Source organism: Simochromis diagramma, unplaced genomic scaffold (assembly GCF_900408965.1).
Source record: "Simochromis diagramma unplaced genomic scaffold, fSimDia1.1 OVJJ01000107.1, whole genome shotgun sequence".
NCBI classification, from domain to species: domain Eukaryota; kingdom Metazoa; phylum Chordata; class Actinopteri; order Cichliformes; family Cichlidae; genus Simochromis; species Simochromis diagramma.
The window spans coordinates 1456677-1483482 of NW_024387209.1; the positions used below are offsets into that span (position 1 = coordinate 1456677).

Genomic DNA, 26806 nt, shown 5'->3' on the forward strand with positions numbered 1-26806 from the left:
GTGAGGATCCGTAATCATCTCTCAATGATCTGATGATGACCATTATTCTTATTATTCTTATTAACAAAACAAATAAAAACCAAACATACCACTCTCATGGGATTTATCATATCATATATTGTAACTAATAATTCATCTGAACAACAAAATAAACAGTAAAAAAAATACAATTTAAAACCAAGTCATGAAAAAGCTCTCAGAAAAGTATGATCTGCTGGTTCTGCAGGGTCTGAAGGTCCAAACATGCCACCTGTCCTGGTTTTTGAGTCTGAACAGCATGCTCGCAGTGACAGTGCGGATTCTTTAACTCTGCTAACTAAAAAACACAAGCAATATAAACACATTACATAACAAACCACTGCAGGATTAAGATGTGGTCTCACTGCTGCATTGTGTGTGTGTGTGTGGTGTGTGCGTGCACTCGTAGGCCTGTTGTTGTGAGAACCACATCTTTTTGCAGAGTCTTCACTTTAGGACAGTTTTGGTTTACAGATTCAGGTTTGAATCAGGTTTATGTTCAGTGTGTCATTCAGGGGTCTCATAAAGTCAGGAAGACGAGCGTTTGTGTGTTGTGCTGGCAGCTGACCAGTGGCAGATCTCTTGTCTCCTTTAATCCCCCAAAAGCCGTGACGCCGAACATGGAGAGAGATGAAAATCAAAGAAAATCTATAAACGTCCAGTACAATACATAAACTCGACTGCCCACTTTAGGCTGTTACAAACATTTTTTAAAAACTCACTACTGAAAACAGGTTTTTATTATAATTCAACTTGCTTCAGTTTTTGTGTCTTTTTGTATTTAGTATATTATATATTTACAAACAAATGAAATTATAAAAATGGCTCCACAGTTTTCTTGCTCCAACAGAGGCTGAATGTTATTATTATTATTAACTATCAAAAACAATGGAAAAGAAAAAATTCTCATTTTCAGAATTCCTAAAAAAAGTCCATTCCTTAATAACGCAGATATATCCTAAAAATTGTGAATATTTTAAATCAAAGATCAACATTTTAATTTATTAAAATTATTAGAGGACATTTTAAATATGGAAATGTTTCTCTGAAGCCTGCTGTGATTCAGACTTTGTTTCAAATACATTGTAACTGAAGGGGGAAATTGAAACGTGTCTCTGTGTTCAGGGCTGTGTGGTTGCTGCTGGGCCCTTCGGCCACGCTACAAGCGGCTGGTCGACAACATTTTCCCAGAAGACCCTGAGGTAAACACCTGTACATCTACACCGCACAGTCTTTACATTTATTTTAGTGCTTCAGTATCAAATGTAATCAAAATCCAAAAATGTCATCTTTATTTCACATATTCATGAAGTATCAATAAGCTACACAGTAACAACATCTCTGTGTGTATTTGTGTGTGTGCGATCAGGAAGGGCTGGTGAAAGCCAACATGGAGAAGTTGACCTTCTTCGCTCTGTCTGCTCCGGAGAAGCTCGACCGCATTGCTGCGTACCTGTCAGAGCGTCTGACCAGAGAGCTGAACCGCCACCGCTACGGGTCAGTACACACAGACACACTAAAGCCCACACAGATGGCCTTAAAATCATTATGCTAACTGGCAGCTTAAATGAATAAAATTCTACTTAAAAATCATTGAAAAAAGACATTCAGAAATCAGGATCTAGAGTATCCCTGTAAAGCAATCAGCAGTTCAGGTCTTTTAAGTATTTAAGATCTTTTAAGTATTACAAGCTTCACACTTCTCTGAAATCAGCCCACCTTCTCTAGAGGAGTGACTGATCTCAGGGGTTTAAAATATGACACACACATGTTTAACAGCAATGTGATTTTTTTTCGCCCCTCTCAGGTATGTGTGCATAGCGATGGAGGCGATGGAGCAGCTGTTGCTTGCATGTCACTGTCAGAGCATCAACCTGCTGGTGGAGAGTTTTCTCAGCACACTGCGTCTACTGCTGGAGGCTGACAAACCACACCTCCACATACTCGCCACCAACTCTGTATGTAACACCCTGCAACAGTGGACAGCATTTAAAAGCTTTGAGATCTTGGTAAAGTGTTCATGGGTTTGCAGTAAAGGAAACATTTACTAATCACAAGCTGCAGTAGTGATGTTAATTTGTTAATGATTATTTGTTAATTTGACCATTCACCAGTCTTTTAACATTCATTAAGTTTCATGTATTATGTGTATGAGGCGATCGTGGCTCAAGAGTTGGGCGTTCGTCTTGTAATCATAAGGTTGCCGGTTCGAGCCCCGGCTCCGACAGTCTCAGTCGTTGTGTCCTTGGGCAAGACACTTCACCCGTTACCTATTGGTGGTGGTCAGAGGGCCCGGTGGCGCCAGTGTCTGGCAGCCTCGCCTCTGTCAGTGCGCCCCAGGGCGGCTGTGGCTACAATGTAGCTTGCCATCACCAGTGTGTGAATGGGTGGATGATTGTGTATAGTGTAAAGCGCTTTGGGGTCCTTAAGACCAAGTAAAGCGCTATACAGACCATTTACCATTATGAGGAACTGCAAGCATTTCATCTAATGAAGGAATGTAAAATCTCTTAATTTACAAAGTAGAAGTTGTATCACAGTAGGAATGTTTCTCGGAACTGTCAATTAAAAGGTTAATTAATTATCCATAAGTTTAATTTATATATTTGTTTTTTAAGTAGATCTAAGTTCAAATTAAAGGGCAAACTATAAGTAAAATTTACATTTGAAATTTCTTTTAATACTCAAAATTGAGCAGTTTTACTTCTGCTTGGGGAATTTGGAAAATATGATCTTATTATTTCTAAATTTGTTTCTTGTTTTAACTGTATGTATTCATGTGTAGTTGCTTTTCAATGTGTTTTGATGGATTAAGAGGCTCATTTTGTGTGTTGCATAGTTTGTAAAGTTTGCAAACATCGAGGAGGACACACCGTCATATCACCGGAGCTACGACTTCTTCGTGTCTCGCTTCAGTGAGATGTGTCACTCTGATCACGAAGACCTTGACACCAGAAACAAGTCAGTTCTGAGGTTTAACTTTGACTTGATACGAACTCACAGACACTATTTAAGAAGGGTATACAATTGTGAGTGCCCGAACACAAATAATCAACAATTTTAGTAATCAACCGTTTGATTAGATATGTAAGCATCCTCAGGTTATGCCTTTTCATATGTCAAAGATTTTTTTATATCAGCAAATTGTTGAATAGTGTTGATGATGCATGGAGCACGTTTCTCTCTGTATAAGAGGAATACTCCAAAATTATGAACAGTTTCATAAAACAAACAGCAAAACAAAACTCAGCTCCAGAGTCTGGAGATGAACGTGTACTTAGTGTGATTGTGGGTAAACTTATGAAGTTTGTGTGTGTTTAGGATCCGTGTGTCGGGGATCCGCGGGCTGCAGGGCGTGGTGAGGAAGACGGTAGACGATGAGTTGCAGGTGAACATCTGGGAGCCGCGTCACATGGAGCAGATTGTCCCTGCCCTGCTGGTCAATCTGCAGCAACACTCACAAAACGACAGGTATAGACATGTATTAATGCTAACACTCTCGTACACCTACACGTTTTACTGCTAGATAAATAAAGTGACATCTGTGTTTAGGATTATATTTAAAAGCACTGCCGTTGGTTCCCACATTCAGCTGGTGACACTCTGTTCTAAACATCAGCTAATTTTGAGATTTTGTCAAATTGATAAGAAATTGAATACGTTTGCTATGCTGTTTATGGTGCTGTTAAATCATGTGGTCAAATAAAACAAAGCCAAAAGTCACTGAAAGTACATTTAAACAGTTAAATTTACTCAGAATATTGTATGAGATTTGGTTAGTGGCTTGTTTTCAGCTTTTCCCTCTTTGTTTGTTCAGCGGATCTCCAGCAGAGCAGACAGAGGTTTGTTTCAGGGAGCTGCTGTGCCGAGCTGCTTATGGACACATTAACAACGCTATCAAACCAGTGCTCATGTAAGATATACACTATATTTATAGTACAATAGTAGTATTACTCCTTACGAAAGCAGAGTGCTTTGTATTAAGTACGAAGAAAAAGATTAACAAAGATTTAATAATTTCTTTGAAGTATGGAGTCAAAACATCAAACACTCAATCAAAATAGATAGAAAGAAAGTATCTAACTTCCTTCGACTCTATCTGCTGATATTTACACATATTCATATATAATACTGTTGGACTCTATTATGGTGACTTTGCAGTTCAAAATGATGCTTATTTATCTTGCACATACCTTCATGCTGAACCTCTGGTTATCGTTTATTCTGAGTAGCTGTACTAATAGAGGTCAAAATCAGTAGTAGCAGCAGTATTTATTTAGTTTCTAGTATATATGATATGCTATAATAATATATCATTACATACAGATTGCTGGACTGTCTTTCAGGCACCTGGACAGTCACAGTCTTTGGCAGGGACGAGGGTTTGCTGTTCAGTGTTTTCAGATCATCATGTACTCTATTCAGGTTTGTTATTACACTGATAATCCTGTATATACTGCACTATAGTAATAGTTGTCATTTCATACAGCAAGTTAAATGAATAAATTTAAATTACCTCAGCTTTAAAGTAACATATATTTAAATGCCCTTCAAAGGAACTTAAAGGAAATACTCTTAGACTGTAAAGTTAAATACGTATCTGTAGAAAGAATGAACTTACTTATTTTAACTGTGTGTACTTAATTTGAGTACTTTAGGACGTGCTTTAGCTTAAACATAATTACTTTATTCAGTTTAGTTTTGTAAATGTATGATAACATAATTTTAAATAAAATTTAACTGCTGTTATATTTATGTAACAATAATGTCAACTTAATCATGTTAATTTCTTTCTTAATTATTAGAAAGTACTGTAGTACCGTATTTCCCGGACTACAAAGCGCACCCGAATATTAGCCGCACAAGCTAAAATCAGGGGAAAATCCTGTTTTGTACATGCATTAGCCGCACCTCACTAAAAGCAGCGGGTGTTTCAATGTTGACTTATCATATGTAAGAGAATATGCACAAAGCGAATTCTCAGGAAAGAGATGGCTGTTTGGAGACACACCCCTTTTATTAATATTTTGAAAAACAAGGTATGGGTACATATTTGCATAACTTTTTACATATATGTACAAGTAGCGGTAATTACAAGTACGAACATGTACTGTGCTTCATAAATGAGTAACAAATGTAGTACATAACAATAACCTACAGCACACCAGAAAAATAGATCCGGCCTACCTTTTAGGCTCAGGTGCAGTGACACGGCTTTAACAAGAAGAAAAGTCAGTCATTCACCACCATCTTTCTGTTCTTCCTGCACACTAAAACCACCAAAGTCCTCTTCTTCAGTGTCGGAAACGAACAGGCTCAGGATGGCTTCGTCATCCACTCTCCGCTTCTCTCCTTCGTTGTCACTTTCAAAACCAAAGAAATCCTCGTTGTCAGTGTCAGAGTCGAACACCCTCAGAAGGGCCGTGACAGTGTCCTCCTCTCCATCATGCAGCAGTCCAGCCCTTTGAAATTCGTTGGTCATCGTGGATGTTTTCACACTTTTCCACGCTGTCAGAATCCACTGGTGGAGTTTATCGCCGCTCGTCATCCACGCCTCCCACTGAACGCGTAGCGCTACTTTGAAGTTTGTTTTTCGCGCTACTTCGTACGGCACTATGTTGCCTGGCAGACGGACATGTGACCAACATACCACTCTTGAACCCCGATCCTTCTGCCAGGCAACGTAGTGCCGTACAACAGCGGAACAAACAACACAAATCGTCTTATGATATGACAAAAATCATGGACAATCCACAGAAAAGCCGCACCTGACTAAAAGCCGCAGGTTTCAAAGCTTGTGCAAAAAGTAGCGGCTTATAGCCCGACAATTACAGTATTTAATATTATTTAATATTATAGTTTAAGTATTGAAAAATAAGAATAACAAGTTTAACCTACGATTAACTTAACAAAATGCATTTGTTAAAGCATTTAAGCAGAATTACTTAATCTTAATCTTACTGTAGAGTAACTGAAAGTTAATTTAAATGTATTTTCAACATAGTTAAATCTACAAAGTTGAACTAATAATTATTATTTTAAGTACAAAATGTGGGAAATAAATAATAATAAACACTGCTAATGGTACATTCGTTTTACTCATCCTACATTTACCTCTAAAGCACTTAACTGTCCCCAGCTGTACTGGCTATATTACGTGTCACTCCACCTGTTATTCTGTAACTGAACTGAACTCTTGGTCAGTCCCAGCATTCCCACCTGGTCATCCAGCAGCTGTTGGGTCACCTGGATGCCAACAGCAGGAGTCCAGCTTCAGTCAGAGCTGGGATTGTGGAGGTCCTGTCTGAAGCAGCCGTTATAGAAGCGACTGGATCTGTCGGTGAGCCTCCAGCTCACACACACATCTGTTTATATATACACAGAAATGCTTAATGTTACTTATACTGTACTCTGCAGGTCCCACAGTGTTGGAGGTGTTCAACACGTTACTGCGACAGCTCAGGCAGAGCGTGGACTACCAGCTGACTGGTTACTATGACAATGGTGGTAAACATAAAACCAGCTCGATTGAAGAGAAAAAACTGCAGGATGCCGTCATTAAAACTATTGGTGTGTTCATTCTGGTATTTAAGCGCTTTTTTGCATTAAAGGTGACAAACTTTTCTTTGTACTTTTCATTTTATTTACTTCATTTGAGCTGATGTTACCTCATGACATTTCAGGATCCTTTGCCAACACACTGCCTATTTACCAGAGGTCAGAGGTCATGCTGTTCATCATGGGGAAGATTCCTGTTCCTGGTATCTACCCAGCCTTGGGTTCACCCAACTCCGGGTACCATTCACATTAACTTTCTGTGCTCTCTATTGCCTGTAGTTAACACTGTACTCACCTAGTATTTGACAAAATACTCGTAAAACACCTTAATTTTGTGAAATAATATTCTTGACTCAGGTTTGAAGGCAGCAGGATGATACAGGTGATGCTGCTGAAGTCTCTCCTCCAGGTGAGTTCTCTTTAAAACTCTCCAGCTCTGCTCTTACCTTTTGAAAGCACACAGTTAAAATAATAAAGGAAAACCTGGAGGGTCGGTGAAGTGCAAATTTACAGTGGATTTTGAGATAATCAAAATGAAATGGTGTTTAGTTTATTGGTTTATCAGATAAACAGCAGGTAAAACTGATTCTACACTCGCCGATTAAAGTCGTATGACTGAATAAAGCTGAATAACGTATGTCTCTAAAAGTTGATTCTGTTCATCTGGACGTAGCATTTTGTGGGAGAAACGTTTCGTCACTCATCCAAGTGACTTCTTCAGTCTCAGCTGACTGCAGGTTTCCCTAATCTTATAAACAGTACATTTGCATAATGACTGAAACCAGCCCACTGAAGGAACAATGGGCTGGGAGGTCAGTTCCTTAATCTTAATTATGCAAATTCTCATGACCATTGACCAATTGACCACAACCACTGACCAAAACCCACTGATCAATGGCCATGTGTACCATTCACAGAGAGTTGGGGAATGGCTGCAATCACAGCATTGTAAGATGGTGACAGATGTACCCTTAGGCCCCCTCCAAGATTCAGAGACGATCTTTCCCTTTTCACGTAAATGGCCTCCTTGACTCCGCGCTCAAACCAGCGTTCCTCCCTGTCCAGGATGTGTACATCCTCATCATTGAAAGAGTGTCCACTGGCCTGTAGGTGTGACTAGACTGCAGAGTCCTGGCCTGACGAGGTAGCTCTTCTGTGTTGTGCCATCAGCTTCGCCAGAGGTTGTTTGGTTTCCCTGATGTATAAATCCTGGCAATCCTCCTGGCCCTTAACAGCGTACACTATGTTACTCTGTTTGTGTCGGGGGACCCGATCCTTGGGGTGGACCAATTTTTAGCACAGCGTGTTTTGGGGTTTAAAAGCCACAGACACCCGGTGTTTAGAAAAAATGCGTCTCAGCTGTTCTGATACTCCTGACACATACGGGATCACTACATGTTTTCGCTTGGGCAGCGGTTGTCCTTCTCTCCTGGATCGGCTGGAGCTTTCTTTTGGCGCCTTCCCAGCTTTGACAAAAGTCCAGATGGGATAACCACATTTACTCAGGGCTTTCTTGATGTGCTGTTCTTCTGCCTCCCTGGCCGCTGTGTCTGTGGGGATGGTGAGATTTGATTTTCACCCAGGTGTCATCCACATATCTGAACCAATGGCTTGGTGGTGTTCCAGGGTAGGATAACAAAGCCCTCTTTTCCACTTCTTCCATGTACAAATTGGCCACGATGGGTGAAACTGGGGAGCCCATGGCACACCCATGTTTCTGCCTGTGGAACTGACCCTTGTATGTGAAGTAGGTGGAATTAAGACACAGTTCCAAAAGCAAACACACTTGGTCGATGCTGAGAGTGGTCCTCCCACAAAACGCTACGTCCAGATGAACAGAATCCACTTTTGGAGATTTACTTACCTGGATGATTGAGCATGCATCAAGATGAATAACGTATGGTTCAGGTAAATCTGAATTTACAGCACTTAAGGCTCATCTTTGTAATCTTTGAAGCTGTATTCATGCAAGCTTAAATAACATTTTCCTGTCAGTGTGACGTGCTCGCTGTCCTTCCTCTGTGCCTCAGGTGTCGGAGCATTACGAAAGTAGCAACCTGCTGACGGCGCTGCCCTCGTCTTTCCTGGAGCCTCTGCTGTCCTTCACGCTGATGGAGGATCCGGAGATCCGCCTGCTTGTTCTGTCCATCCTCACCTCGCTCATTGACAGACGCCACAACGCCTCCCGGCTCACCACAGCCAGGTCACACTTCCACAGAGACAACACCACCACTACCAGAGACTAATGACCCATGTGGAGAATAATGAGTTGTAAAGAGCTCCACCCGGTGGCAGGGGGATGTCACTGCAGACCTGCTGATTGTCTTTAGCTTGTGATGAAAATAATGTAAATACTTCCACTTTTCTCTCATTAAAAGATGATCTGCAATAATCATTTTAAAGGAGGATCACATAGCATTGTTGGTCATTCTAAAAAGGTTGGAGGCATTTCAGATTATTTAAACAAAGATACTGCTTTACACACATTTTTACAACAGGCTTGAAAGAATCAGTGAATCTGCCTTATAAGACTGTTGTTCAGTCTCTACCTTAAATTCAAAATTAAAGTCATGGCCAGATGCATTTTATTTAAAGTGCTCCTATGGTTCCCTCACCCATAGAGCCCGCATGGCTGTTCATTTTGATCCTACCATTGTGGATTTATTATAGCAGAAAACTGAAAAATAGCATTTGTCTAAAGGCCTTAACTGACCTGTTGAGTATCGATAAGTTATTGGTTATGTGTCTACAGTGTGGCATTTGATGTCTCATCCTTGGAAATGAAAGAGGACAGATGCTCTCGACAGGACAACCTGTTCATGAGGAAGGTAAGCTCACATCATCAGAGACACCACGAATGATGTCACTAGTTCGGAGGTTCGAGGTTGGAAGAATTTATTTCAGAGATTTACACCAAGATTTGATCAGATGGCTTTTAAAGGCAGGGATAAAACGGGTGGTCTTAAGTGTACATCATGATATTTGCACATTTCAGCATGATGTGTTTGTGTTCATGCAGCATGCTCAGCGTCTCTACAGACACGTCTACCTGGCCTCTAGGGAGGAGAACAGTGGACGCAGCCACTACCAAGCCCTCTTCACCCTATTGGCTGTTCTAAGTGTGGAATTGGCCAATGAGGAGGTTGTGGTGGATCTGATTCGACTGATCCTGGCTCTGCAGGTAGGCAGAACCTCTGTGATATGATTTAAAGGCCCGTGTAGGGGCAAAGCTTAGTTTATTAATGTTGCAGTGTGTGGTGTTTACAAATAAACAATAAATAAAATAGCACATTGCTTCTTCCTCTCCCTTTAACTTTCCTGTGATTGGCTGCACAGGAGATGACTCTTTCCAATCAGGAGTGTCTGTCAGTGTTTAATCGCTGTGGGATCCACGCCCTCTGCGCCGCCTTCCTCAACCTGCTGTCACAACTTGGCCCGCCTCCAACACTCCACCAGCACATCACTCAGGTGAAGTCGGTGTAAGTGTGTGTGTGTGAGAACATGAGAAACAAAGGTGTTTGTTAGCACAACATCACAGACTGTGTGTTTGTTTTGGATCTTCAGGTGATAGAAAGTCGACAGAAGGATGCTCCTCACCTGCTGCCCGAAGTCATGTTTTGTGACAAACCCAGGTAGAGCGAGAGGCGCACTAATTGATTGTATTAAAACATTATAAAATTTAAAACTTTAGTTAGAAATAAGAGTAGAAATTCAACCAGACACCCACATATTTACATAATCGAAAAGCAGAATAAATATTGTCAGGTTAGCCCCATTTTAAAGTAAAAAAAACAAATAAAATATATTATTTTATGTTATTGAGTTATGTAATTACACTTTACTAAAGTGTTGAAACTCTAGTAGAAAAAGCATAAAACCATCAACTATTAAACAGTACCATGCTGACCTTATATTGTTCTCAATATTCTTAATAATATACTTGTTATGGTTGATTCTGGTAACTCGCAGTATAGACAAAATCAATCCAATCAATCGTGCAACTAGTCAGCTCACGACTGTGGCAACTGTTCCTCCTACATATTCTCTGATCCGCTGCAAGCCGTGGGGTTGCCAGGTGCTGAGGCAAACAGTATGTAAAAGTCACTCTGCTCACTCAGTAACTGCAGGGCTCCTAGCATTAGCATCACCACAAAAGTGTACACCAAGGGCTTCATAGCACAGGTTTCTGTTGTCAAGCGGCTCCTGTAGGTGTAGTGTGCAGGTGGCCCAGTTCTTCTGTCCAATGTACATTTATACAGATTCAATTGTTTAGCTTGGTTGTACCTCAGCTTTGTTTGTCTAGCACCAGGATTTTTAAAATCTTGGTGTTATAACTGTGTGTGTGTGTCAGACTCCCAGAAGGTGAGCTGAAGGTGGACGAAGCTTTGCTGTTCATCCAATCAAAGATCTGCGAGGCCCTGGCAGGAAGCAGCTACAGCGCACACTGTGAACGCTTCAACACACCGTACACACCTCAGTTAACAGGTACTCAAACTAGGGTGACCAACCATCCTCTTTTCCCCAGACATGTGAACTTTTCACGTTCTGTTCGGGGCATCCGGGGGGATTTTCAAGATGGATGAAAATGTCTGGGTTTTCCTATAGGCCTACAGAGGACCCATATGTGCAACGTCATCCCCGAACTGCTGTGCTGTAAGTGGTTGTTCCGCGCTCACAGACGGTACAGAGCGCAGAGCGGCGTGTTGAAAAGATGCCAAAAGATGCCAAAGCGCAAGTGCATCTTTTCAGACAAACTGCAAAAGAAATTTCCCTCGTATCATAAATGGGAGGCGTAGTGCACTGTGTGCAGAGCTGGCACTTATGTTTGTGTGTCTAACAAAGGTGCCGGAGATCTTGTTGCTTACATGGACACAGAAAAACATAAAAAGGCTGTGCGAGGCGAAAATTCATCTAGTAAGTTGACTGAGTTCTTTGTTACACCTGGGAAAAACGAGGATGCTGTTGTATCTGCAGCAGAAGGTGCACTGGCATTTCATACTATGAAGCATCACAATAGCTACAGATCTATGGATTGCACTAGTGTGTTGCTTAAAAAAAAAAAAAAAGCATTTCCAGACATTAACACAGCTAAAAAGTTCAGCAGTGCCCGCCAGCTATTGTCAATGGTGTGATAGTGCTGGATTCAGTGGAAGTCACTCTTGAAGCTCTTTCTCAGACTTAAGTAACCAAGGAACAGAGAAAATATTCCCAATCATACTTTGACTGGAAGAATGGTGGCGTGCAAACAAAATTAATTGAAGTTAGAAACGTCAAATGAGACAGCAGAAACCATTGCACAATACCTTACTGGTACCTCACTGGTAATTTTTCTTATACAGATGAGGCATTATTTCTGTAACATTATTTAATTCCAGAGGTTTTTAAGTTATTTTCTTTTGCGCTTGTTGACTTGTAAAAGCCTATAAAACATTTTTGATTTCAACATTTATTAACAGAGAAGGCATCTTTTAAATATGTTAAAAAATTCTTTAAACAAACAGTATTATTAAAATTCTTCATGACTGGGCCAAGTGTCCTCTTTTTTGGAAATCAAAATATGGTCACCCTAACTCAAACACACCCTTAATATTAAATCAATTTATCAAAGACCCAAAGCTTCACACAGGGTTTTTATTTATGTCATTTTATGTAATTTAGACTTTGTGTTTGGTAGTAAGTAGTATATACCATACTCAGTGTAATAATATATAAAAGTAAGTAGAAAGTAAAAGCAGGTAAGTAAAGTTTAAGTAGAACTGTCTTGAACAATAGTAGTTACACAGTACTTAACAATGATTGTTCAAGATCCCAGTATGGACTGTAAATAAGAACAAACGATCTAAAGCATTGTTGAGAAGCTGATGGTAATGTTTCTCAAAAACAGCAGGTAAATATTTAATAGCAATGGGTTTGAGGGTCCACTTTACAGGTAGTGCAGAATTATTAGGCAAGTTGTATTTTTGAGGAATAATTTTATTATTGAACAACAACCATGTTCTCAATGAACCCAAAAAACTCATTAATATCAAAGCTGAATGTTTTTGGAAGTAGTTCTTAGTTTGTTTTTAGTTTTAGCTATTTTAGGGGGACATCTGTGTGTGCAGGTGACTATTACTGTGCATAATTATTAGGCAACTTAACAAAAAACAAATATATACCCATTTCAATTATTTATTTTTACCAGTGAAACCAATATAACATCTCCACATTCACAAATATACATTTCTGACATTCACAAACAAAACAAAAACAAATCAGCGACCAATATAGCCACCTTTCTTTGCAAGGACACTCAAAAGCCTGCCATCCATGGATTCTGTCAGTGTTTTGATCTGTTCACCATCAACATTGCGTGCAGCAGCAACCACAGCCTCCCAGACACTGTTCAGAGAGGTGTACTGTTTTCCCTCCTTGTAAATCTCACATTTGATGATGGACCACAGGTTCTCAATGGGGTTCAGATCAGGTGAACAAGGTGGCCGTGTCATTAGTTTTTCTTCTTTTATACCCTTTCTTGCCAGCCACGCGGTGGAGTACTTGGACACGTGTGATGGAGCATTGTCCTGCATGAAAATCATGTTTTTCTTGAAGGATGCAGACTTCTTCCTGTACCACTGCTTGAAGAAGGTGTCTTCCAGAAACTGGCAGTAGGACTGGGAGTTGAGCTTGACTCCATCCTCAACCCGAAAAGGCCCCACAAGCTCATCTTTGATGATACCAGCCCAAACCAGTACTCCACCTCCACCTTGCTGGCGTCTGAGTCGGACTGGAGCTCTCTGCCCTTTACCAATCCAGCCACGGGCCCATCCACCTGGCCCATCAAGACTCACTCTCATTTCATCAGTCCATAAAACCTTAGAAAAACCAGTCTTGAGATATTTCTTGGCCCAGTCTTGACGTTTCAGCTTGTGTGTCTTGTTCAGTGGTGGTCGTCTTTCAGCCTTTCTTACCTTGGCCATGTCTCTGAGTATTGCACACCTTGTGCTTTTGGGCACTCCAGTGATGTTGCAGCTCTGAAATATGGCCAAACTGGTGGCAAGTGGCATCTTGGCAGCTGCACGCTTGACTTTTCTCAGTTCATGGGCAGTTATTTTGCGCCTTGGTTTTTCCACACGCTTCTTGCGACCCTGTTGACTAATTTGAGTGAAACGCTTGATTGTTCGATGATCACGCTTCAGAAGCTTTGCAATTTTGAGACTGCTGCATCCCTCTGCAAGATATCTCACCATTTTTGACTTTTCTGAGCCTGTCAAGTCCTTCTTTTGACCCATTTTGCCAAAGGAAAGGATTGTGCCTAATAATTATGCACACCTGATATAGGGTGTTGATGTCATTAGACCACACCCCTTCTCATTACAGAGATGCACATCACCTAATATGCTTAATTGGTAGTAGGCTTTCGAGCCTATACAGCTTGGAGTAAGACAACATGCATGAAGAGGATGATGTGGACAAAATACTCATTTGCCTAATAATTCTGCACTCCCTGTAGCAGCAGTATGAGTGCACTGATAGAGGCACCAGTCTCGTAGCATTCAGACTGAATTACTGTTTTATTGTAGAAGAGGATCGTCTGTCTAAGAGGAAGAGCATTGGAGACGCCGTCTCTCTGCAGGTGGACATGGAACTTCCGTTCTGTCCTGATACACCACAGGTACCCATCTGCTGAATGTACCTGTCCTTTTGTCCATCGCGCTGTTTTTGTGTCTGATCATATCTCTGTGTGCAGAAACCTCAGACTGAGCAGATCACCTTTGAGACGCTGAAGAACGCCATCGGTAGGCCATCGATTTCAAATCAATAGTTTCACATGATTTACTTGTGAACATCTAGGAAATATTCTTCAAATTGTCCCCTTCAGCGTGTAGTGACAATAACTTATTTTGTATAATTTTATTTTCATTAAAATTAGAATTTTAACAATAAAAAAAACAAACATTTAATTTAAACCATGTAAGTGAAACTGTTAACAGTGAAATTCAAAGTGAAGCACTGGGTTAGCGTCAACAAAGAAGATCTGTCTTTGATCTGGTTTTTCTTTCTGTCAGAGGACAGAGGCGTGGTCGAGGAAGAGGAGAGGAGGAAGCGGATGGAGGTGGTGGAGAGGTTTCAGACAGCTCCCTTTGAGGAAATTGCTGCCCAATGTGGAGCCAGGGTGAGCAGCTTATTGTAGTCTAACAAAGCAGCTGAGAGCACCACACCCACGCCATCGATGTGATTCTCAGCCAATAAGAGCTCACTTTAGTTTAGTAAAGTTGTTAAAAGTTTTTTCATCTAGACGAAATGATCTGTCTTGATGTGATTAAAAACTGTTTTTTAAAATAATGCCTTTATTTGTCTCTCCAGACATCGTTGCTTCAGTCCAAACTCAATCAGGTCTTTGAACTCATCATACGTCCTCCTCCTTCTCCCTCTGGACATTCGGCACCTCGATCGACTCCGGTCTATGAGATGAAGTTTCCTGACCTCTGTGTCTATTAAAGACATTCAGCAACAACCTCGTGATGATGTTGAAGCACTTTGTTTGGTAAAGAAACAAATCAGTGGCTGTGAGGGAAAGTGTTTTACATTTTAGTGATTTAGTGTGGCTGTTTCCTTTATAGCTGTCAGATTTGATCTTTTTGTATTAGAAATGGACTGACTCAGTGTTTGACTCCATATTTCCCAGTCTGCCCTACTGTTTGATCCTCCAGTCATGAGGTGCATCTGTACACAAGTATTGTTAATATTAAATGATGCTGCACTAAATAAATAGTACATGTTAATTTTATCGTCTCATCTTATTCACACACAGCAGACCTCTCACTGTGACAAGCAACAGTTTGTTTTCATTTTCATTTGTGCAGCCCTGCCTTATTTTGAAGGTTCACGCACAGTTGATTTGTTTTTTTCTGTGAACCAAGGCTTCTACTGTAGCAGTATTGAGTCATAGACTTGTTTATGTAGTTATAAATGTTATACTTTACCTAAAAATGTACGTACAGGTTGTTCTGAGGACAATAGCTGTTTGGTTTTTTTTTTTTTAGATTAGTTCAGTGATTCGTATTTCTTCCATGACGCTACATGCTCTTTTTTTTTAGCACTTACCTTTTCTTTACTTTTTTCTGGCCCAATACTTTATATTGGTCATTACGTATTAGTTTAGGAGTTTTGTTTAATGTGGATTTTTTCTTAGCAACCTTTTGTTTTTTTATGATTTCACTTTCTTTCTTACCTAGTCTTCTTCTTCTTCTTCTTCTTCTTCTTCTTCTTCTTCTTCTTCTTATTCTTATTATTATTATTATTATTATTATTATTATTATTATTATTAGCCCTTTAGAGCTTAAATCATGTAGTAATTGACAGAAAATGCAGTTACCATAGGGCGAGCTGGGGTATACCCTGTACAGGTTGCCAGTGTCTCACAGGTCTAAAGCTGCTACATATTTGCTCTGGCATTTTTATTTTTTACAATATATTGCTTAAAAATGTTTAATTTATTTTGTTATTTTGGGGGGAAAATCCCACTGATCATAAACGGTTAGTGCCATCATTGTAAGTTCCTGCTTATTTTATGAGCTCACTTTATTCTGCTTGATGAGCACTCCTCCTTTTCAAGACTGACATTTAAAGACTTTTCACGTAGAGCATTTTCACCTATTTCAGGAGCTGACTTCTATTAAGATTTATCGCTGTTGTTACTCCTTCTTTGAGGAACTCAAAGTGAAGTTTGTTATTGTGGATGTGGATCACAGGTAGCAGGTGTCTGGTTTAGATGTGCATGTGTTCTGGATTCGTGCATTTGTGTAGAGAAAAGATGTATCTTGTTTTGCTTGCAAATAACTTTTTATAACTCATTTAATAATTAAAGTTATTTACATATATCAATACATATCAAAACATCTTTCTCAGACTCTTCCCCTCTCCATCACTCAATCAGGATCATGTAACAGATGGCAGTTTCAGAGCTTTTTTATTGGTCACTCTGTTAATGGGAACTCTTTGGTGCCTAATTGCCTTGGAAAACGTTTCCTCCTCCTGTCACTCCTCTCTCCGCTGCCTCATCCTCTTCTCGTCTGGTCTCACTTCTGCTGCTGTCCTTCTTTGTTGATGACGTTCTTGAAGAGCGTCAGCAGTGGCCTCTGGCTGCGCTCATCCCAGCTCTTCATGAAGCCACCGTAGCGTTTGCTGGTTGGCGGGCCGCTCCAGCGGAAGTGCTTCATCTTATACGAGCCGTCTTTCTTCTCCTGCACCCCATTCAGGAGCTGCTGCTCCTCCTCCGCCTCCTCCACCATCTCCTGAGCCTTCTCTCCTTCCTCTGCCAGCAGCTGATTGGTGAGCTCTCGTCTCCTCATCTCTTCGGGGAAAACTTCAGCAGACTCCTCCGCCACGCCGTTGGAGGTGTACACTTTGACGGGGCGGCGTTTTCGGCCAACGGGCTTCCCCCAGCGGAAGTGCTCCATTGAGTAGGAGCGCTTGGCCTGAGAAGAAAGTGAGGAGGCGTCTGATGGGACAGCGGGCTGGAGGTGGGCGTTGCCGGGGATGACGGGGGTCTCGGCGGTGAGGTCAGAGTGACAGAGCTGGATGCACTCCTGCAGGAGAGAAAGAGAAGAAAACGTGAGCTTCTGGGTACAAAAAAGAAGAACCTCCCATTAAATCAGGTCTGAGTGAACAGTGTGTTTGTGCGTTTACCATCATGTTGCTCTCAGTGCTGAGCTCCTGGCAGCTCGGATGCTCCCAGCACTGGCTGACTACTTCTCTGGCCCCGCCCACTACCACTAATGCCACCAAAAGCCACATAGGACACATCCTCCTGTTGATCAATCAGAGAAAAGCACAGACAGAATGTTAAAAAACACCCTCATGTATACATTTTTTTTGTTTCATTTTTGATTTGACATATTTTTATTCAATTTATGTTACATTAACACTACATATATAACCATAATGTGACTTACAGAGTAGGTATACAAAACAGATATCACTGTGAAATTGATCAAATAAATAAATACATCCCATGTACATAAAAATAATCATAATAAAGGGCGTGAAAGTACCTGTGATCTCTTTAGCAAAATACATTATATTGGGTTAAACAACACATTATCACTGACTTTATATAAACTTATGCAAAGTTACATTAAGTTTATATTTTGTTGATGCCAAATCCTTGTTGTCAGTTCTGAGATGATGCAAACGTCTTTTTCTCATAATTTATCTTAAAATATATTACTCAGTATTTGTGCACAAATTTGTTTTTTTTTTTACATCCAAGTCTAACAGTATTGAGTCAATCATTAGAAATTCATCCTCTGTGAAGAACTAAAAAGTAAAAGTTAAAAAATGTAACAATAAGTGATTTTCAAGCATTTTAAGCACTTATTGATTTCAATATCATTATAAAAAGTTATTAAAGAAAATGATGATTCTCACCACACTTTTCTGCACCTCTTCGTCCTCTTATTGCTGGTGTTTTCCCGTCACTCCGCCGCTGGATGGAGGTTTTTAGCTGTTGCTCTCTCCTCTTCTGTTGCTTTGACCAGCCGTCTGATTTTTATATCCTGCCAGCCAAGGACACGCGCATGCAGATAACGTCATCACCAGCATTTGCTCCTGCTCGCAAACGTGGACTGTTTCTAGAAAACGGACAATTCCAGGTTTTCCCGCCTCCTCCTTCCTCCACATCAACCCCTCCTGCCCCTCAAATATTCACATTTTATATGGAGAAACTGTTTTAACTTCATAACCTCAGCTCTTCATTCTTTTTCAGGTTTAAATCTTCCTTTTGTGAGCATTTGTAAAAAGATTTCCAGCAAAGTTCAGTTTTATATTCACAAACTTCAACAGCCTGTATTTTTTTTAATGGCAGGGTTTTATGATTTCTGGTTGTTTACTATTTTTTATATATCTCAAGATTCAAGATTCTTGAATTCTTGAATTTTTCTTGAGAAAATTGGATAAAATATAGACAAATTCACCCTTAAATTGAGCTTAAACTTTGCAAAAACAAAACAAAACACATATTAAATCTAATAAAGACTTTGGGGGAAGAGGAAGACCAACCGCGTAAATATTGGCTTAGCACCTCACTGCCACTGTCGTGTGCTAAATGTCAGATGGCAGGTTTGGCAGATTAACATTGAGGTGCCATGTCATCATTGGGGGGAAGGCGCGAGTCAAACCTGCAGGTCAGGGTGTACAGTTTCAAACTTGGGCAGCTGCTGCAGCATCACCCCTTTATCTGAGCCCTCAGTGGCACTAATGACGATTCTACAGAAGGTTTTCACTGACAGCTGGGGAACAGACGTGAGCATTAAAGCCTCTACCTAAGGCCTCAGGAAGTTTCATTTCAATGTTGGAGTGGTTTTTAAGCTCAGCATAGACTATACATAAAGACTACATATAAAGAACAAAAACAAACTTCTGAAGATCTTCTTTTAAAGAAGAAGCCTGGACAGGCCTCCCTTTTAAACTCTATTTCGCCTTTTTATTTCATTTTTTTCTGTTTTCTCCGCATCTGTTTAGAAGTTTTCTGAAAAGATGTACATGTAGTAGCCTTGAAGAAAGTAGAAATGTCATGTAGAAGTCGCCTTTCTTCGTGTCATTAAGAGATCTGCACTGATGGTCTAGTTTTCTTCAGGAACCAGCAAAAGCCTCTTTTTGGGGTTAAGGCTCTGCCCATCTAAAGGCTAATTTTAACTTCATCCAATGTCTTATAAGGGCTGTTCTTCTACTTGCACCTGCTCTTTGATGCTATCTTTCCCCTGAACAGTTTTATTCAAGGCCTTTTAGGGTTATGTGTAGACTGGGGATGTTTTACTTTCTCTACATCTTTTTGGAGGCCTTTTGGAGCATCTATAAGAGGTTTCTGTTAGATAGAAGCCCTGATGTAAAGTTATATATATCCACTTAAAACTTTTCTACAAAAGCTGTAACTTCAAAGGAAGCATCTTCTGAACAAACCTAAGCTTTGAATTTTGAAACATGGTTTATGACCAATGCTCAGTTGGTACTAAAGAAAATAAAAACAAAATAATTCGAAGGAAGAAAATACCCCCATGCCATCACACCACCAGCAGCCTGAACTGTTGATAGATGGCGGGATTGATCTATGCTTTCATGTTCACACCAAATTCTGACTCTACCATCTGAATGTCACAGCACAACTCGACACTCATCAGACCAGACAACATTTTTCCAATTTTTGTTGTCCAGTTGTTATGATCTTGTGCTTACTGTGACCTCAGCTGACACCTGGTGTAGTCTACCTGCTTCAAAGTTTGACATGCATTCAGAGATGCTCTTCTGCACAATTACAAGTAACGAGTGGTTATTTGAGTTACCGTTGTCTTGCTATAAATTGGGAGCAGTCTGGCCATTCTCCTCTGACCTCTGACATCAACAAGCCATTTTCACCCACAGAACTGGATATTTTCTCTTTATTGTTCTCTGTAAACCTGAGAGATGGTTGTGTGGGAAAATCCAAGTTTCTAAAATATTCAGCAACCATGCCACATTCAAAATCGCTTAAACCACCTTTATTCTACATTCTGATTTGAGCTTCAGCACGTTTTCTTGACCATGTCTACGTGCCTAAACAAATTCAATTGCTGAAATGTGATTGGCTGATTAGATATTTGCATTAATAAGAAGTTGAACAGATACACCTAATAAAGTGAGCCTCACTTTAGAGCTACATAGTCATATTTTGTCAGTCATTTGGAAACTCACACATTGTTACAATGCTTATATTTATTATAAAAATAATTTTGGTAAAATTTTTACTTTTTACTTCTTTCACATTTATAAAGCATGGAAAATAGAAAATAGGCCAAATTCTGCTGGTGATAATTTTGTATTTCTGATATTTTTTTTGTAAATTTCACATGTGAAAATGAGGACTTTACATTTGTAGCTCATACATTTTATTTTATCCTATTTTTTGTTAGAACTTCTTCCGGAGCTATAGCGAATTCTACTTCAGGTGATTCAGATGGTCACTTGTGCAAGGAGCTATTCATTTTGTTTTTCTAATGGACTGATTGAGCTGCGTTTGGAGGCAGGCAGGTAAATATAAACCCATTAGACGGCTGCCACAGCCTTGAACATCCATTCAAGCCATTGCACACAAACACAAACACACAGGTATTTTCAGGAAGAAAGAGGTAATGGCAAAAGTCAGATGAGCTGAACTGAAAGAAAATACCCTTTTAATGACACATCATTGGAAGAGGAAGCTCTCTGCTCACATGCTACAGTCATGACATTTCTGTCCATGTGTCTAATAAATGTTTTCTCAAAGCATTTATCATTTTCTATGTCCTGACTTTTCATTAATATAACAATAATAATATCAAACCCTTTATTTAAAATGTGAAGGGTAAAGAGGTATAAATAAAAAGAAATTAAGAAAATTGGAAGCAGAGTTCACAAAAAGAGCAAATGTTAATTTAATTTAGTACCCCAGTGAGGATTGGCATGTGAATTAGCCACAGTCCAATGAATTACATTAATAAGGATGGAAATCATTTCAAAATAAAACCTTTGGGAGAGTAAAGGAAAATAATGTCAGCAGCAGGTAGAAAAGCTACAGCAGAGAATTTGTAACAAATGGTCCCATATTTACAAGTGGAAACAACAATGGTGTCTTATCATTTATAAGACACCATTCATTACACCATTCATTTACTGAATAAAATCTGTGCAATTTCCCTTTTAATATAACCTGCACGTTGAACCCAAGCATCATATTTTTGGGGCTAAGAGAATTAAAACAAACACTGTGGTCAGCAAACTGATGCCAAACACTTCTTCTTTTGGCCACCAGAGGGAGACAATTACCCAGAGTCAACCTTACAGTCAAATGACTATATTTTATTTCAATATGAAATATAAAAACAATTATGAATAAAGGTTTGAATTTAACACTTAAACTTACTATAGTAGCACTTTTCTCTAAGAGCTGTTTGTTCTCAGCTCTAAGCTCCAACTCCTACCATCTGAGAAAGCTACACTTAACCTACAATCATTTTGGAAAGGCACAAGTGAAGCACCTGTCTGCAAAACTGGTAGATGCACATTGCCAACTGGACAATCTCAGGCATCGAGACGCAAACTGCAGCCATTCTCCTGTTCAGCAGGTAGATGTGAGAATGTAGCTCAGTGATCTTTGACAAAAACTGTCAAACTGCACGGCAGGAAAAAAAGAAATAGATTTGGGATAAATCATATTAATGGGACAGTCAGGACAAAGTCAGCACATGGAATTCAAAACCAGTTCCTGAAATTAAATTATGATGCCCTTCTCATCCCCACGTGCAAATACAGAGTTATATTAGGAATGTAAGATTTTGTTATTACTTTGTTTTATTTGTTTATATAGTGTCTTTCAGTCTTCATTTTTTTTAATCTATGCCCCTTGGTATTCAGTTACTTTAAAAGGAAATGCATTCATGACTATCACAACTTCACAGTTTTTCTTTTAGTTTTTACAGCACATTTTGCTGTTGCCAGTCTAGAGGCTATTTTTATTTTAATACTTACAGCGCAAAGACTCATCCTCCACAGCCCAAAGACATGCAGTTAGTGGGTGTAGGTTAATTGGTGATTCTAAATTGCCCATGGGTGTGAATGTAAGTGTGAATGGTTGTCTATCTCCCTGTGTTAGCCATGCAACAGACTGGAGACCTGTCCAAGGAGTACCCCGGGTCCCCACGACAAAGACTCCAGTCAGGCCCACTAGAACGCCCTGAAAATGCATAGATTTTGAATTTTTCACTGTATTTTCACAAATTTTAAGCCTTTCCTATTAATAAAGAACCCCCATTATTCATTTTACAACAGAAATTAAGTAAAAATTAAGTAACAGATTAAAAATTAAATGACAGACATTTCCTGTTTTTTCACTATCTACTGTATTAAATTGTGTTTGAAACAAGCTCTCATTCTTCAAACTAATTTGTGATTTTAAATGTTAAACTATTGTTTGATTAAACATCCAGTAATAATACAGAAAAAATATATATTAACAAAGCACTCATCATATCAGGTCAGGACTCAAAGCAAAAAATAAAATCTTTATTCAGGTCAAGTGTTAAAAGGCCAAAGCCGAGTCAGTGGGTCAAAACTACGTCTTGGAGGTAATTTAGAAAACACAGAGGACACTATGTCAGCAAAGCAAATGCTAAGACAAAGACGGAGCCGTATATGCACAGACTGAGGGCTGACTGGGAATTGGAAACAGGAGAAGAAAATAGAAATCTGAAAATACATTAAACCTAAAAAGCCCAAAGTGACCTGAAATAACGTGGACGGAAACTTAAGAATAAAATACTGTGAAAAATCATGAGAGCGAACACGAACACATAAGTGCCTTTCATCTGTTTATCGTTTGAAGCCATATTTTCAAAAACTCCTTGGTCACTAAAATCCAGTTTGTTCAGTTTTTTTCCCATTACTCCCAGTCAGCTCATTTCCTCGTCCGCCGGAGCAACATTTCCCTGAACTTTCGTAACTTCCTGTGATGCTTTGTAAATTGTAGATATAAACAAACTTTCATTTAATGTTGAATTCAAAATACTAGAAACAACAATATCGAGATCAGTGATTGGCCTGAGGGTTTCAACTTTGCCCTCAATGTTTCCTGTAGAGGTGAAGGAGGAACGTTTCCAGCTGCTGTACCGTTCTTTGTTTGTAGTAGACTGAGGTACAGATTGCTCAACATTTGATGTGTAAATGTTAATAGTTGTCAGGAAAGCGGAGGTTTATTTGTTCTCAGCTTTGTTTATGGTGTTCCAGTCAGAGCGTGAAGTTGTTGCAAGTTAATTATTGAAGCCATATTACAATGTATCAGCTGATTTTCAACCTATGAGCTACAGCTTAAGACTTGTTTGAAGAGTTTAATGAGCCTGAGTGATAACAGAGATGATTCGGGGGATTTTCTTTTTTTTCTTGACACGGACGTCGTGAAGACACCAGAGAGCTGAATAGCGAAGAAGCTAATGGGAGAAATGCAGAGTGAGTAGAACTTTGATTTATTTGAGCCTCCCAGGTTTTTCTCTCCATCACAAAGCAGCTGCTTTTATCTTTGTTTGTTAGCTTATGTGGTGAACATTTGAAGACTCTAATCTCTGAGGTCTTGAATTGGCTAAAGACTCCAAACCCCCAACAACGAAGTCTCCAACATTCGGCTCAGAGCCTTTCAAACAGAATGAGCAGGTAGAGATTTGTTCATCAGATCATTTTAAACACAGAAAGCCTGACTGTGATGTTATGTTTACTAAGACTCAGGTGTTCTTGATGTGCACCCTGAACGGTTTCATAATCAAACTATAAAACTGAAGTGCTGTTGCTAAGCTCTAGTTTGGCTCTGAGGCTGTTTTATTGTTGTTTTATGAAGGAACAAAGTGCATTACTGGAATGGGTGAGTTCTTCCTGTTGGGTTCCTGTGAGTGCCATTGTTGGGATAGATTTATGGAGGATCTGTGGAATTCACAGCAGTTCAATTGTAGTTAATCCCTCACACCTGTGTAACCACAGTTAATGTTTAAATTTTGAGTTCAGTGTTATCGCTTCAGAAATTCAAATACATTTCTTCCTTCATCAATTATATTTAACCTTCTATTTCCAGATGTAATAAAATAGAAGCAGTAAACACTGAAATTGCAGCATGACTTTTCCTCAAACTCTTCAAAACACAGAGTCACACTGCTTAAGTTCAATATTTGTATCCAAATCTGCACCAAGACAGAGTCGACACAATAGATTTTTTCCGTTAATGCTAATAATATTTCAAATGTCATGTGTGACAAGTGGAGAAGCACAGAGATTGTGAGTACCAAAATAACCTAAAATAGAGTTAAGCACTTATCCTCTAACTAACCACCATCAGTGTGTTTTAATAGTAGTAATGATGCCAACACAAACTTGTCACTGATGTGTTCTGTTCAGCAATAAGCCAGTGGCAGGTGTAAGCTTATTAGTTCTTCTAAAAGTAAGTCTAGCAGTTTGGCAGCCATCCTGAAATACATCAGCTGATGGCAGCTTCTTCTGCGTCACACTGCCGTCTGACTGCCACATGAATGTTTTGTGTTTCCTCTGCAGGTGAAGGTAGAAAGTGTGTGTGAGCTGATGTGGATGTGAATTCAGCAGCATGGATCAGTGTGAGGACAGACAGGAGGGAGTCCCCCCCTCTAAAACCACTCTGTGTGGGGAACATGAGAGCCAGACCAAAGCTCAGAGGTGAGATGACCATCTCTTTTTTTTTTTTATAAATTTTATTTTCAGTCACAGCAGCATGTTAACAACAAAACATTGAACATACAGTAGTTTGCTGTTCAGTATTTACAATACCCCAAAAGATAACAGAAATAGAGAAGGAAAAAACAAACAAACAAACCAAGAAACACCCTACAAACAACAAAAACAAACAAACAAACAACAAACAAATATAAAAATAAAATGTATAAGGGACATTCAGCGTACAGTTAACTATGATAGTGATATAGAGATATGGTATCTGGTCATGATAAGGTGGTCATTTTAAATGTTTCCATGTACATCAGGAATGGCTGCCATGCCTTAAGAAATTTGGTGGTTGAACCTGCCAGTGTATATCTCATCTTTTCTAAATGTAAAAACCTCATGAGCTCCGCAAAGCCACTGTTCAGGTGTGGGAGGAGCTTCCTGCTTCCATCTAAAAGTATAAGGCGCCTTGCGATAAGTGAAGCAAAGGCAATAGAATTCGAATAGCATTTTGGCAAAGTGATGTCTTGAGGTATCACCCCAAAGATAGCCGTTAGAGCAGAAGGATCATTTTAACGTTATACATCTCTGACAGAGTGTTAAATATAGACACCCAATAGGTATGAAGATTGGGGCATGTCCAAAAGGTATGAAGGAGCGAACCTGTTTCTGCTTTACATCTGTTACACAGAAGGTCAGCTCCTGGATAGAACTTGGCTAACTTTTCCTTGGAGATATGTAATCGGTGTAGGACCTTAAATTGAAGGAGCCCATGCCTGGCACATATCGAAGAAGAGTGTACCCTCTGGAGAAAAGATTGCCAGAGCTCATCTGTTATAGTCATCCCAAGGTCTTTCTCCCACTGTGCTTTAAGGATGAAGAGAGAAGGAGATTGAAGATCTAATAGTATAGCATAGATTTCTTTAATCGCCCCTCTCTTATGAACGTTTATATTAATAATTTTATCCAAAGAAGTTTCCTCAGGTAGTTTCCGGAATGAAGGAAATCGACTCTTTACAAAGTGACGAATTTGTAATAGCGGAAAAAATGTTGCCGAGGAACATTAAAACTGCTTCAGGAGCTGCGTGAATGAGGCAAAAATCCCATCTACAAAAAGGTCTTTGATATTTCTAAGGCCATTACTTTCCCATATTTTAAAGGCAGAGTCCATCATGGAGGGTGGGAACATATATGATTTGAGCAGATAGGTGCTTTAATTGACATTAAGTGTAACCCCAACCTTTTCCTACATTGCACCCAGATTCTGAGCGAGTCATACAACAAAGGGTTACGTTTATAGGTGTATAGTTCTAATGGGAGAGCTGAACTCAACAAAGCTGATAGGCAAATTTTGCCACAATTGGATGACTCAATTTGGAGCCAAGCTGGAGTCTCTGTAGTAACATTACATCCAGTACAGCATATTACGAATATTTGCTGCCCAATAATAAGACTGAAAGTTTGGCAAGGCTAATCCACCCATTGGCCTAGTCCTCTGCATGAAATCTTTACGAATTCGTGGACTTTTGCCATTCCAAATAAATGCAGAGATATGCTTATTCAGTGTTATAAAATACTTATTGGGTAAGTAGCATGGGATACATTGAAATAAATAAAGGAACTTGGGTAGTATGTTCATTTTGATAGAATTGATGCGGCCAATTAATGACAGTGGTAAATTGTTCCATCTCTGAAGATCTGTCTCAGTATTTTTAAGCAGCGGGACAAAGTTTCTTTCATAAAGATCTTCGTATGAGTGGGTAACCTTAACCCCCCAGATAGGTCACATACCCTGATTTAACGTTAAATTGAAAATCTGAAAATGAAATCTTTCTGGCTATAGAGTTGACACAGAGAAGTTCACTTTTATGCAGATTCAACTTGTAACCTGAAATATTACCAAAAACATTCAAAAATGGCAAGAGCACGGGGAAGAGAGCATAAAGGCTCTGACATATACAGCAGGAGGTCGAACTCAAACTGTCTGAAACAACAGGGAGGGTGAACA

The 26806-nt window shown here is 39.6% G+C and overlaps 2 protein-coding genes across 2 annotated transcripts; one reads left to right on the forward strand and one right to left on the reverse strand.

The window, feature by feature from the left end:
* The first annotated feature begins 973 nt into the window (after positions 1 to 973).
* LOC120746285 (protein EFR3 homolog B-like) lies at positions 974 to 15372 on the forward strand. The gene is made up of 21 exons (XM_040051715.1): positions 974 to 1220; positions 1388 to 1515; positions 1826 to 1976; positions 2858 to 2979; positions 3340 to 3489; positions 3836 to 3931; positions 4365 to 4443; positions 6223 to 6358; positions 6436 to 6588; positions 6702 to 6813; positions 6934 to 6985; positions 8607 to 8779; positions 9329 to 9404; positions 9596 to 9757; positions 9913 to 10044; positions 10141 to 10208; positions 10928 to 11061; positions 14139 to 14230; positions 14306 to 14354; positions 14625 to 14731; positions 14923 to 15372. The coding sequence occupies exons 2-21, from the start codon at positions 1409 to 1411 to the stop codon at positions 15055 to 15057; spliced, it is 2286 nt and encodes a 761-aa protein (XP_039907649.1). The 5' UTR covers positions 974 to 1220; positions 1388 to 1408; the 3' UTR covers positions 15058 to 15372.
* A 1028-nt stretch (positions 15373 to 16400) lies between these two features.
* LOC120746312 (pro-opiomelanocortin-like) lies at positions 16401 to 18107 on the reverse strand. Its single transcript, XM_040051758.1, has 3 exons — positions 17989 to 18107; positions 17248 to 17368; positions 16401 to 17147 (listed from the first exon to the last, which is right to left on the reverse strand). The coding sequence occupies exons 2-3, from the start codon at positions 17362 to 17364 to the stop codon at positions 16638 to 16640; spliced, it is 627 nt and encodes a 208-aa protein (XP_039907692.1). The 5' UTR covers positions 17365 to 17368; positions 17989 to 18107; the 3' UTR covers positions 16401 to 16637.
* Positions 18108 to 26806: the final 8699 nt, after the last annotated feature.

What these genes read in the sequence shown, in the direction of transcription:
- LOC120746285 (XM_040051715.1), top strand. Translation starts at nt 1,409, where the DNA reads ATGGAGAAGTTGACCTTCTTCGCTCTGTCTGCTCCGGAGAAGCTCGAC. An exon ending in TCCACCAGCACATCACTCAG is followed by an intron (nt 10,045 to 10,140) that starts GTGAAGTCGGTG and finishes TTGGATCTTCAG; the next exon opens with GTGATAGAAAGTCGACAGAA. An exon ending in GACGCTGAAGAACGCCATCG is followed by an intron (nt 14,355 to 14,624) that starts GTAGGCCATCGA and finishes TCTTTCTGTCAG; the next exon opens with AGGACAGAGGCGTGGTCGAG.
- LOC120746312 (XM_040051758.1), bottom strand. Translation starts at nt 17,364, where the DNA reads ATGTGTCCTATGTGGCTTTTGGTGGCATTAGTGGTAGTGGGCGGGGCC. An exon ending in GCACTGAGAGCAACATGATG is followed by an intron (nt 17,148 to 17,247) that starts GTAAACGCACAA and finishes TCTCTCCTGCAG; the next exon opens with GAGTGCATCCAGCTCTGTCA.